This window comes from Spermophilus citellus (assembly GCF_964194105.1).
Source record: "Spermophilus citellus genome assembly, chromosome: 3".
Taxonomy (NCBI): domain Eukaryota; kingdom Metazoa; phylum Chordata; class Mammalia; order Rodentia; family Sciuridae; genus Spermophilus; species Spermophilus citellus.
In genome coordinates this window covers 22,198,382-22,211,308 of record NC_138184.1, presented here as the reverse complement: position 1 = coordinate 22,211,308, position 12,927 = coordinate 22,198,382, and the positions used below count along the sequence as shown (strand labels likewise).

General features: G+C 43.4%; 1 protein-coding gene across 1 annotated transcript; it reads right to left on the bottom strand.

The window, feature by feature from the left end:
• Window positions 1–5,567: 5,567 nt before the first annotated feature.
• On the bottom strand, window positions 5,568–12,068 carry LYZL4 (lysozyme like 4; the record flags this gene model as incomplete). The annotated part of the gene is made up of 4 exons (XM_081284833.1): window positions 5,568–5,637; window positions 9,112–9,190; window positions 11,683–11,832; window positions 11,930–12,068. The coding sequence occupies 4 exons, from the start codon at window positions 12,066–12,068 to the stop codon at window positions 5,568–5,570; spliced, it is 438 nt and encodes a 145-aa protein (XP_081140959.1).
• Between the last annotated feature and the right edge of the window lie 859 nt (window positions 12,069–12,927).

Here is a 12,927-nt window from a genome sequence, read left to right as displayed (position 1 = left end):
TACATAACCAGCTCACTGTCAGACACTACCATGACCACACTCTGTTCCTGAGATGCTTCACCACTGTGCTGCTGTGAAGCCCAGAGACAGGGGACATCCCTGGGAATCAGCAATGTGAGGACAAGGAAGATTGCACTTGAGATCGCTGAACCCCTTTGAATTTTGTTTTCTGCTGCTCTTGTCCCATATGTACAGGTGTCCAGAAGGAGTATTTTTGCTGATGAATTTAGTTCCTGGGGAAACTTTGGGGAAGGGAAAAAACATGCTCAATTATTTAGTGTCAGGTGTAGATTCAAACAGAAAAGGGTTCTGAGGACTGAAGCCTAACAGTGACCAGGAACAGGAAGGGACAGCAACAAAGAAGGTGAAGGAGCAGTGAGATAGGACAAATGCCAGGAATGTATACTGTCCCCAAAAGTCGGAGAATTGAGTGTTGTAAGAAGAAAGAGAGTGATCGCCCATGTCAAATGCCGCTGAGAGTAAGATGTGGGCTGAGAGTTGGCCTTAGGATTTGGGGGCAGGTAGGTCACCTATGGCCCCAATAAACATGCTTGCAGTGAAGTGGATCTGAGAGAGAATGGACGGGTCAGGAAGGGACAAGAGGAAAGTTGGACAATTCTTTTGAGGAGTCCTTTGAGGACATGGCAAGAAATCTGAGGCCAAGAGAGAGGCTTTTAAGCTGAGAGATATTACAATATGTTTTATGAAAATGTTATCAATCGAGCAGGAGGGGAAAGTGACCCCATGTGACTTGTCTCTTGACAAGTCTGAGAGTAGGCAAGGGGGATCGGGGGCCAGGGTGTGAAGGGAGAGCCCTTTTATTTGGGGGTATCAACAGTTCATCCACCGGGCTGGGCTTGTGGCTCAGTGGCAGGGCACTTGCCTAGCATGTGTGAGCCACTGGGTTCGATCCTCAGGACCACATAGAAATAAATAAAATAAAGGTATTATGTCCACCTACAACTAAAAAAAAATAAGAAATTTAAACCCAGTTCATCCATAAAGATGATGGGGTAGGTAGGCAGAGTATGTGGGTGAACAGAGGTGTTTACAGGAGCCTGCAGATGATCTTATCTGATGACTTCTGTTTCCTCAGTGACATAGGAAGCAATCTCATCAGTGAAGAGGGTGGATGAGGGAGGAGGTGTTAGAGATTCAAAGAGAGAGGAGAAAAAGTGTGAAAGGCTTATCTAAGAGATTGGAAATGTAAAGGTCCATTTGATGATGGTTGTTAAAATTTAAAGTGACACCATTCCACATGGTTTTGTGGGGTTATTGTTTTGTTTTTTGTTTTTTTTTCTCTTCTTCTTCTTATCCAGATATGTACAGCTACTGGGGTACAAATCAGAGTAGGTAGAGAATTGGGCTTAACTGGGATTGAGTGGTCAAGTGAATAGGTCAGAGAGAGGAGAAGGAACAGGGGTGGGGTGCACACATGACATTATTATCATAGCAGTTTGGAATTTGATCCAGAAGAGAAGTGAGGTGATGAGGAACGTGAAGGACAGTGAGGTTGCTAGCGTCACATTTTAGAGACCACAGCAGAGTCAAAGAAGTGGAGTTAGCCAACTGTTCACGGAATGGAAGGATGCGCAAAGAGGGGGCACCTACACCTGAGATTTTTGAAGATGGTGGAGTTATTAGTAACAACAAGGCCAAGGTATGGCATTGGGAGTGGGGGTTGAAATGAGGTAGAAGATAAAAATCTTTGCAGGTGATGGCCCTGAGGGACTGAGATGCCAAGGTGCTGGTAGCACCAAAAATGATGACCCCAATAGGGCTGGAAAAACCATGAGTCAGGAGCCAAAATCTTCCACAAATGAGGGGCAGGGACAGAGAATGGAGGTGGAACACTTGCTTCAAAGAAGCCAGAGAACTTTCTGGAGCAAGGAGAAAGCAGCAATGAGAAGGGGGTTGTGTGGTTCATCTCCAGCCCCTGAAGTATGTAGGATTTGAGATTAAAAGGAAAAAAAACACCCTCTATTTTAGGGGGATTCTGAAACAGTGTTCTGAGGGTGAGACAGTTATAGTCTCCATACTCCAATAACTGACCTGGCCAGGATACTCTCAGGATAAAAGTCATGGGTGTGCATTCACACACACACACACACACACACACACACACACACACACACACGCCCTCCCCTCCTGATGGCAGATCTGTAGCAGTGGATTTCCAAACAAATTTAACACAGGTCTGAGAAGTAGGAAAGGGCTCAGGTGTTGGAAGACCCCCATCACCTGACTGCCACTCTCTCAATACCACCACCCACCTGGGTCATTCACAGCTAGGAAAACTGAGCTCAGAGAGTAAAGTGGTTCAACAGTAAGTGGCAGAGCCAGGAATGAGTCCTGTGGCTTTAGACTCTCCTCAACCCGGTGCTCAGACTCCCAGAGACAGATTTGTCTGGAGACACTTGGTGAAAATGCATGCTCCTGAGCCCCACTCCTGCAGACACAATTTGGCTGGTCCAGGCACGACCCAGGAATCAGCTTTTTAATGAGCTGATTTTTATTCTGACATAAATTTGGAGATGCTATATTGACTGACTTTGTACTCTTGAGAAAGTTCCCTCCATTTCCCAGTCTTGGGACTGAACACCATGACTATGACCCATTGCCCTGTGCTAGTTGCCCAATATCTCTATAGTGTGACATCTTAATTAAAAAAAAAAAACTGGAAACTCAATTTTCTAGCTAATGGATGGAATGAGAGTTAACATCAATACACCTCCTTGGGTTTGGAGGGGCTATAAATAAGGGCTACAGGTTCTGAGGAGACACCCATCCCATCTCCATCACTTACCAGCGTAGAGTGAAGCCAAGTTATGTAGCTCCATTTGCCTATCTGTATAAAGTTATAATTCATATCTATCTTGTGAGGTTGTTGCAAAATTTGGAAATATTGTATGTAAAGGTTTATGGGTGATATTTGTAAAACTGGAATACAGTAGCTTCTGGTAATACAAATAAAATTAGCAAGAGTCATTGTTATTGGGACTTCCTAATCTAGCTTTGGTCCTGCCATAAACCAGTCAAGGAGATATGATGCTGAGCCCTGTCACGGCCAGCACCAGTGGGCTTGAGAGGACAGCCCCCTGCCAGGAGCTGCCCTTGGGAAAACTCAGTGAGGTGGTTCCAATCAATACATTAACATTTGCTTTGTCCTCGAGCCTCACGCCCTTGTTGACACAAGTGGCCATTAGGGGACAATGAGCAGCAGCAAAAGTAATGGGCTGGAAGGAGGCGGCAGCATGTTGGATTTGGCTCTTGAGAAGATAGCATTTTAATCAGTCACAGGTTGTCATTCATGCCTGGGTTAAAGTTGGGTTGAGATCAGGCACCTTATCACTCCTGAGACCTCCCTCAGAAACACTGCAGATTCTGAACTCAACAAAAATGTAAAAAAAAAAAAAAAAATCACTCTCGAGATCTCAAAGGCTTCTCACTGACCCCCATAGTAAGTGCTGAAGGCAGCAGGAATTTTACTGCATGAATTATGTCGTCATATGAGGGGGAAATATGTCATACCCTGTCCACTAGAGAGCAGAGAAAGCCATATAACAGCACTGGATCAAGATGACCGAGCAATCCTGAACTTGAATAAAAGTTCTGCCCCTGAAATTGCAACTTGGAACCATTTCTTCTCCTTTCTCAAAGTGACCAAAATGCAGCCAGAGAGAAGCGCAGACTTGCTTTAGGCCCTGCCTACCTGTAAGATTCCCTAACTTGTTTATCACCAGCTTGAAAAGAGGAGCAATAGATGGTTACTTACATTATAATTTGTCCATATAATGGGATAGTGGGTGGTCATTAATGGTGCTGGTATTCCTGGTGTCATCATGGAAAGATTAGACCATAATATATTATTAAGCAAAAAGGGAAAAAAAAAGCAAGATATAAAACTAGTTAGCAGTAGTCCATTCTTAAAGGGGAAAAAATTGCATGCATGTGCGCGCACATACAGTTTAACTCTACCCATCTCTAAGTTGGGGTTCTCTCAACTTTGACTACCAAAAAATGAGGCAAACTCATGTTTCCAGGAGCGGGTGATGGTATTTTCAATTCCCTTATTTATGACTTTCGAGTTAGCTCTCCAAGTTCTCTTCATTTAATATATATTGTTGGTATGATTTTTAAAACGTAAAGAAAAGGAAAAAATAAGAATAATAAAATGGCAGCACCAGACAGACACCACGGTGCTCTTTGTAATGATTTTTTAAAAGGCAACACCTAAAAATCTAACGCAGGGAGAAAGTCAAATGAAATATGGCATATTCACAGAACAGAATAGTAACTGTCACTACATTTTCATTTTAAAGACTCTGTGACAACATGGGGAGGCAGATGATGCAGACAGACCCTCTCAACACCGGTCCAGTACTTTCCTTCCTGTCCAAGGACTGAACGATTAAGGATTATGTTTTCCATAGCCCATCATGGCTCGGGTCTCACGGGTGACCTTATTCTGATAAGCAGTTGTCTCTGTGGCTGCTGCTTCGACTATTACCAGGTCTTAGTAGGTATATCCAGAAAGCCCAAGCTGGTACATGCTGCTTCATCCTGGGCTTCTGAAATAGACCTCTCTCTGCTTAAAATTAAAAGACACAGAGGAGGAAGGCTTATTATCATATTTGTTTTCCTTCTAAAAAGGGAGGAGCAGAAGCCAGGGTGGTGGTGCAGGCCTGTAATCCCAACAGCTCTGAAAGCTGAGGCAGAAGGATTGCAAATTCAAGGCTGGTCTCAGCAACTTAGCGAGGTCCTAAGCATCTTAGCAAGATCTTACTCAAAATAAAAATAATAAAAAGGGGTGGAGATGTGGCTCAATGGGTAAGTGCCGGTGGGTTCAATCCCTGGTACCAAAAAAAAAGTGAAAAAACAAACCTCCCATTGTTCAGAAAGTATAAAAACCTTATACAGAAAAAAAGATCAGAAACCAATGAAAACAAATTATGAGAGTGATTATTTGAGGTATTGAAATCATAGGAGAACTTTTCTCTTTTTTAATGTTTCTATAAGTTAAAAAATTATCCGAGTGTTATTTACAATTCTTGGAAATTTAATTTTAGAGGAAGAAAGCAACTGTCTCTTGATTTTCTCCGTAGAACAAAGAGGATTTCGTGGTCTCCTCACTGTACCTGTGTGTCCCAGGGAAGGGATGGGAGGCCCTGCCTGCCCCAGCCTCTCTTCCTCTCTTCTCTGATTCCTTTTTTCCCCACTGTGTCTATTCTTTTCTCTATTTAATATTGGCATTTGAGGACACATCTGGTCTCCCAGAGAGTTTCCTTCCTCCAAATCCTCCATCTGAGATTAAATAATAAATCATGAAAAGGGCAAATCATGGTGATCACACCAAGCATCATGATACACAACTGCAGACCTTTGGGCCCAAGATGAGTAACAAACTTGGTTTATTCTGTATCCCACATCCCTGAATAAAGCAAACTTTCCCCCTGTCCATCCCAAGCTGTCAAGTGGTGAGATACTATCAGGATTAAGTGAAGCGGCGAAGAGAGAAGCCTCTTCTGTCACAAGATGCAGCTTCTGAGTGTTGCAGAACCTCTGAACTACAGCCTGCACCCATCCAGCCACCTCGACAGAGTGTCAGAAAACTGGCAGTTCCGGGTCCAGTTGAGCCTACAGAGAGGAAGGTCAGGGAGAGTGATCAGGAGGGAGGACTCCTTCAAGTCAGCGCTCAGGATCCCAGGGTTCCCACCCCAGCCCAATCCATTTATACTGCTTGCCTGGCCCCTGGAGACACCATACCCTGACATGAAGGCTGGTGCTTCCCCTGTCCCAGGTCCATACCACTCTCACCTTGCAACTTAAGCCCCTGATGGTTTAGAGGGGCTTGAACCGTGAACCACAAAGTTCTCTTCAATCCTTCAAGGTAAGGATTAGCTTCTCTGAAATGAGCTTTAGAGAAGTTCTGACTTGTCACATGGTGTGTCCAGAACACTTGTCCTTGGGCCAGGCCCCCTTTCACCTTTCCGTGCACCTACTTCACTCCTCAAATACCTTTCAACTCCTCAATGCTCCTAGGACAAAGGAACTGAGTTTCTCCAATCTTTTTTTTTTCCCTGGTGCCCCTAAGAGTTATTGTTCATTCTCCACCCAGTGCTAGCACCCAGCTACAGGTTGGGGAGGTACCAGTTTAGCTGCAGCGAACTCAGACAGACAGGCCTCCAGGGGTCTTCTAGGGTAGAGGGTCCCATCCTGGAAGAAGGGAACACATCCCCCTCTCCCCACTGTAGCCATAGAGAACAGCAGAGAAAACACACACACACACACACATACACACACACACACACACTCATTTTCAGGAACACCAAGGGCTAGACGATGCCGAATGGACTCCTGGGATATCTGGCTCTTGATCCACTTGCCCCCTGTCTGCCCTGACCTTGAAGAGTGGCCCCCATCTGAGCTTGGGAAAGCCATAGCTGCCTATTAGTTTGATGAGAGGTCACTTCACCTGGAGCCTGAGCAAATAAGGACCTGACCCACAACAAAGATGACTTTAGCTTGTTAGTGCTTACCCCAGAAGGTCAGCCACATTTACCAATTAATTGGAAAGTCAAGACCATGTATGAAAGGTGTTTCAAGCATTCAGGAAACAGTTAACTTTAATGAGGGGACATCCACTTTCATAGGCAATCTATTCAGTTAGTGGGTATAAATGGATTAACGAATAAATGGTGTTGAGACCAATGACTAATCATTTAAAAAAAATATAAAGCTGGATCCCTGCCTTTTTATACCCAAATAAATTTCAAGGGGGCCTAAATTTTAAGCACAAAACCAAAAATTGTTAAAATTATATTTTTAATTTATTTAAAAACAATTCAATATAGGGCTTATTTTGTCTAGCATTGTCTAGCAATGGGCTCAATTTCTCTATAATCCTAAGAGTATGAAAGACTTTTCTAAGAAGGAAATGTCATATAAACCCAGAAGCTGCAAAAGAAAAGATTGAGGGATTTAAGTTTGTGAAATTATAAAACTCGTGTGAGTGAAAATACTATACACAAAGTCAAAATACAAATAACAAACCTGAAAACAATGGTTCACACAGAGATGTCCCTAATTTACAGAACACAGAAAAGAGCGAAAAAGAAGAAATTTGGAGGAATTTTCTTCCGAAAACAACATATCGCAGGATCCACAAGTAAATTTCATAAAACTGAACTCCTCAGTAAGCTATATCCAGACATGACCTCTGGAAAAAACTAAAGAGATACTTTTAGAAAGAAGGACAGCAGTTTGAATTTTAAAAAGAAGATGGATAAGTTAACACAGAATTGCCAAGAAACTAAAAGTGGAGTAACCCAAATTAGACATGTATTTGTAGCAAAAAATCATGTAACTACAGAGAAATAGAAAGGAACATTCTCAATTTAACTAAGAATAGCTCAGAAAACTTAAAGCATCACATGTAATAAATGACAAAATATGAATTTCTTCCTTGTAAGATTAGGAACAAGACAAGATGCCACTATCCTCACATCTATTTAGCATTTTCTAGAGATTCCAGCAAAAGCAATAAGTCAAGAAAAAGAAAGAAAAGGTGTTGTAGAGTCAAGTATGAAAGGAAAGCAGTAAAACTCATAGGGAAAAAATGGAGAATATCGTTATGACCAAGAAATACCTGTGACAATATGAACAAATATAATATTGAGTAAGAGAATTCAGACACAGGACCAACCATGAACATTTTAGAAGACTCTCCCGTGTAAATACCTGGCAAAAGGGGAAATTAAGAGATGCGGTTATTTTTGGCAACAAATACAGTTAGTTAATATGCTGAACTGTAAGGAGCTCTTTCAAATCAATATTGATGACTTGAGCTTTAAAAAAAGGGCAAAGGACAGGGACAGGGTAAAAAAAAAATCACAAAAGAATATCACTATAAAAAAACAGGAGGAAATACCTAATAGAGTATCATATATACCCCCCAAAAAAAGAATGATTGCTATTCACCTTTCAAATGGCAAAGTTTTTGTGATCAGTAAAGAGGCACTTGCTAAACTCTTTATAGATATGCAAATTGGTACAAGCTTGCTGGAGAGTCATTTCCCAATACACATCAGGAACCTCAAAAGTAAGCTTGGAATGGAACCACATTTGACCCAGTTATCCCACCCCTCCTCATACAATCAAAGCACTTAAAATCAGCATACTACAGTGACCTGGCCACATCAATGTTTATAGCAGCTCAATTTACAATAGCTAAGCTATGGAACCAACCTAGGAGCCCTTCAACAGATGAATGGATAAAGAAAATGTGGTACATATATGAAATGGAATATGGAATATGACTTAGCCATAAAGAAGAATTAAATTATGACATTTGCCAGCAAATGGATGGAACTGGAGACTATCATGTTAAGTGAAATAAGCCAATGCCAAATGTTCTCTCTGATATGTGGATGTTGACTCACAATAGGCTGGCAGTAGGGAGAAGTGGAGGTTCACCAGATTGGACGGGGGGAATTGGAGAGAAGAGAAGGGAAATGGGATTGGGAAAGACAGTAGAATTAATCAAACATTACTTTCTATGTTCATATATGAATACATGACCAGCGAAACTCTACATCACGTACAACCACAAGAAGGGGAAGTTATATTCCATGTATGTATGATATGTCAAAATACATTCTTACATCATGTGTAACTAAAAAGAACAAAAATAATCTTAAAAATTTTTAAAAAGTACCTCAAAAGTATTCAAAAATCTTGTAAGAATTTATAAGAAAGAAATAATCAGGGATATACACAGAGAGTTTTTAAAGAAAAATGAGAAATTATACCCCATCTGATTCAAATGTATGATATGTCAAGATCATTGTACTGACATGTGTAACTAATTAAAACAAATTTAAAAAATATGGAGAAAAAAGAGAGAGTTATTTTAAGTATGTTCATCCTGGCATCCTATATAATCCTGAATGAGATTTGGGGAAAATCTTGAGGCAATTTGTCTGCTAATTACTTTCTTTCCTTCTGTGGCCTTTGAGGTGGGATGAGCAGTAGCCAAGACTTGGTTGAGCTCAAGATGAAAGGTAACGCATGAGAGTCATTAATAGGGGCATGTAAAGATCTGCCACTTACCATGCCCCCATTCCTTGTTTTCCTTTTACGATTTTCTTGACACACTCAATCGTTTTCTTTAAATCCGGATTCAGTAACTCTGCAGGAGAGAATATACTGGAATGACATCACACCATCATGTGAAGGCTAAGTCGGAATGACGTGGGAAAGGCAGGGAGGACTCACTAGAAAGGCTTCATGTAACATACTATAGAAATGATCCCTGATGCCAAATGTCTTCTTTGATATAAGGAGAGCAACTAAGAACAGAGCAGGGAGGAAGAGCATGAGGAAAAGACTAACATTATACAGAGACGAGTGGTGGGAGGGAAAGGGAGAAAGAAGGGAAACTGTAAAGAAATGGAAGGAGACCCTCATTGTTACACATAATTACAAATAAGAGATGGTGAGGGGAAAGGGGAAAAAAAACAAGGGAGAGAATTGAACAACAGCTGATGGGGTAGAGAGGGAAGATGGGAGGGAAGGGGAGGGGGGATAGTAGGGGATAGGAAAGGTAGCAGAATACAACAGTCACTAATATGGCATTATGGAAAAATGTGGATGTGTAACCGATGTGATTCTGCAACTTGTATTTGGGGTAAAAATGGGAGTTCATAACCCACTTGAATCAAATGTATGAAAGATGATATGTCATGAGTTATGTAATGTTTTGAACAACCAATAAAAAAAAGAATTAAAAAAAAAAAGAAGAAAGGCTTCATGTAATTCTAAGAGTCAATCTACTTCTAGATTCTTTTTTTCAGAAAAAACCAGAAGGTAGCAGAATGTTGTCATTTTTTTAAGCAAATCCATTGTTTTTTTTTCCCTTTATAATATTGACAATTTGTCCATTAAAGATATACATATATGTCAGCTGTCCCATGAGAATCAGTGGAGAGACAGTGGCCGGCATGATAATGCCATCTACCCCCGTCATGGAACCTGCAGGCTAGAGGAGAGGAGAGTCAGAGGCAGCTGTAATCCATGGAGCTGGAAGGATGGGGCAGCTTGATGGGCGGGCAATTAACAGGGGCACGTGATTCAGACTTGAAGGGCCAGGGAAGGGTTATGGGATATCTAGAGGGGCAGGTAAGGAAAAGGGATTAAGGGAATCACCAGAGGAAAATTGTTCCAGGCACAGGAAACAGCATGTGGGAGGGGCCAGCGATGCCTCTCAGGAACCAACCTGTCTATGCACCAGTCCCTCCTTGAGGTAGAAGCCAAGACCTCCCACTTAGGACTTTTGCAATACCTGTCTTCTCGCCCATCCTTCTAGTCTCCCCTTTCCCTGAACCAGGCTCATAGTTTTTTTTCCTTAAACATCACTTCATCACTTGCCTCCAAGTTGCCTGTAAACCTGAACCCCAAGCCCCTGGCTTTGTCCAGTGGTGCCCAGCCCCCCTCTCCACTCCATAATCTTATCCCGTTGCTTTCTACAACCCTACGTTCAGGACAGGCTGAGGGTAGGAGACTGACAGTGGCCTTCAAAAGTGTGCTCCACCCAGGAGACCCACAGCTTAGGGATCGTGCCCCTTGTTCAGATCATCTCCCAACCCAGATCTGCTCATCCCAAACTGCAGTCCTTAAAAGTCTCCCTGGCCCACTAGCCCATGTGCCAGCTCCCCTCTTCTGAATAAACGTCACTTTGTCAGTGCTTGCCTGTGGCATGTAGACAGACAGACAGGCAGGCAGGCAGACACACACCCTAATCTCAACTACCTCATCCTGTCCTTGAAAAAAGGGAAGGTGTGTTCCCAAGCCCCATGCCATAGGTGTGCCAGAAATGGTGCTCAGCGCTTGACATACACCAAAATGCCTAAATGCTTCATGAGGTGGGTATTATTACCATCATCTCCATTTCACAGATAACTGAGGCTCAAATCACACAACTGTAAGAGGCAGAGCCAACCTTCTGAGTGGCTTCAAAGCCTGGGTTCCTTCTGTCCCCACCCTGCCTGCTGGCTCTGGGCTCCTCTTGAATTGCCTACAGTGCTTGGCACAGGCTCTTGTCCCTCTAGGTGGTGCCTCGCTTGCTTGTGAATCCTAATTGGCTGTGGTTACAAATTCCCAGGGAAAACTGCTTCCCACTCTAGAATTTCCTCACTTCCAGGACTTTATCCTGATAGTGCAGTCATCTGGCTTCGTGGCCTGGTGTGGAGGTCTCCAATGTACGTCCTTACCTGGACGCACAGTGACCATTAAACCTATGCTTTAGGCAGCATCTGTCTCCCCGAAGAACAGAATAATGGTCAAGTGTGGGTGACATCAGGCCCACAGGGAACCCTCTGCTCCCGTCCTTCAGCCTTGGGTGGGCTCCAATGCCTCTGTACTCCTCTACACAGGAGCTTCTCTTCCCGTAGGATGTGGGTCTCCATCTCTCCATCCCAGCTAGCTGCCTGACTCACCTGGTCCTTTCTCACCGTCCACCCTGGCAGGGCAATGCTCAGCCTCCCCATGGTGGATATGGCCTAACCCAGATCCCTCCTTCTGCCTCCTCCCAGCATGTAAACTCTGGTCATCGAGAAGGCCAACCTCTGAGTGTGACTCTGCAGCCTCCAGAGCACCAGCATGGAATGAAAAGAAGTGACCTACCAGAACAGGACACACCACAGAGATTCTTGCCATGGTCACACCACAGGTCCTCACGGATCTGAAAGAGGCCGAAGCCAGCATGGCCAGTAATCTCATTCTCATACACAGCCGAGGGGTTGAACTTGCTCTCATAATAAGCCAGGCAAACCCCTAAGATGGAATAGAATGTGTGGTCTGAGGAGCTGGGGATACCTGGGCAGGGAATGGAGGGAAAGGAGGACAGAGGGGGATCGGGGATCCTACTCACAGTTTTCAAGTTTGTAACCTTCAAAATAATCCAGACCTCCTCTATAGAGCATATCAGCCACGGTGCAACGCCCCAAGACGCGAGCACCACTTGGAACCATGAGGTAGCCAAGGAGGAAGAGCATCATGGATGCCTTCATCTTCTCCTGGCTCCTGGCAGCCCAGCTCAACAGAAGCCAAGAAAGTGGATGGAGTCTCAGGTAATTTCCTACCAAGATCACAAGGACATTGTTCCTCCAAGGAGAAGAAGGGCACTGTGCTGGGTGGAGAAAGGAGTATACAATTCGGTGTGTACAAAAAAAAAAACTCTCCTGACCTTCCCTTCCTCTATCCTGATTCTCTGCCTCGTGTCACTACAAGCCTGGGACACTTGAGGCTCTCTGCCTCTTCTTCTTACTTGACCCCCTATTTTCTAAAGAAACTGCACCCTTGAAGTCTCCCCTCCTCCCTGATTCTTTCCCTCCAACAAACCCACTGTCTTCTTCTTGGGCTGTGTCTCACTTCCTTCACTCCGACATCAGATACAGTGGCTTCTTTCTTCCCCTTTATGGTAAAAGTCATCAAACACAGTTTGGCAAACAGAAAAAGAGAAAAGAAGGTCATATATCATGATTCCACCATTGGCACTCAAACACTTCTGCCATGTTGAATTTGTTTCGCGGATGCCTTTTAGCTCTAAATATGTCCCCAAGATGTGGTCTTACTCTCTGCACAGTCTTTTCCCCAGATTTTTTTTTTTTTTTTTTTTTTTTTGCAAACCAGACTCCACTGAGCTTTTTCCTGACTGTCTACAGAAGGAGACCCATCAAGATGCAGCCCAGACCCATCCCTTATTAACTGGGTAACTCTAGATGACTCACTGACTTCTTAGGCCTTTGCTTCCTCACCTCCAAAAGGGGGTCATTTGTGGGGTGCCTTGGAGAATTGACTCTTTCTGGTGGTGGGTACTGAGGATTGAACTCAGGGGCATTTGACCACTGAGCCACATCCCATCCCTAT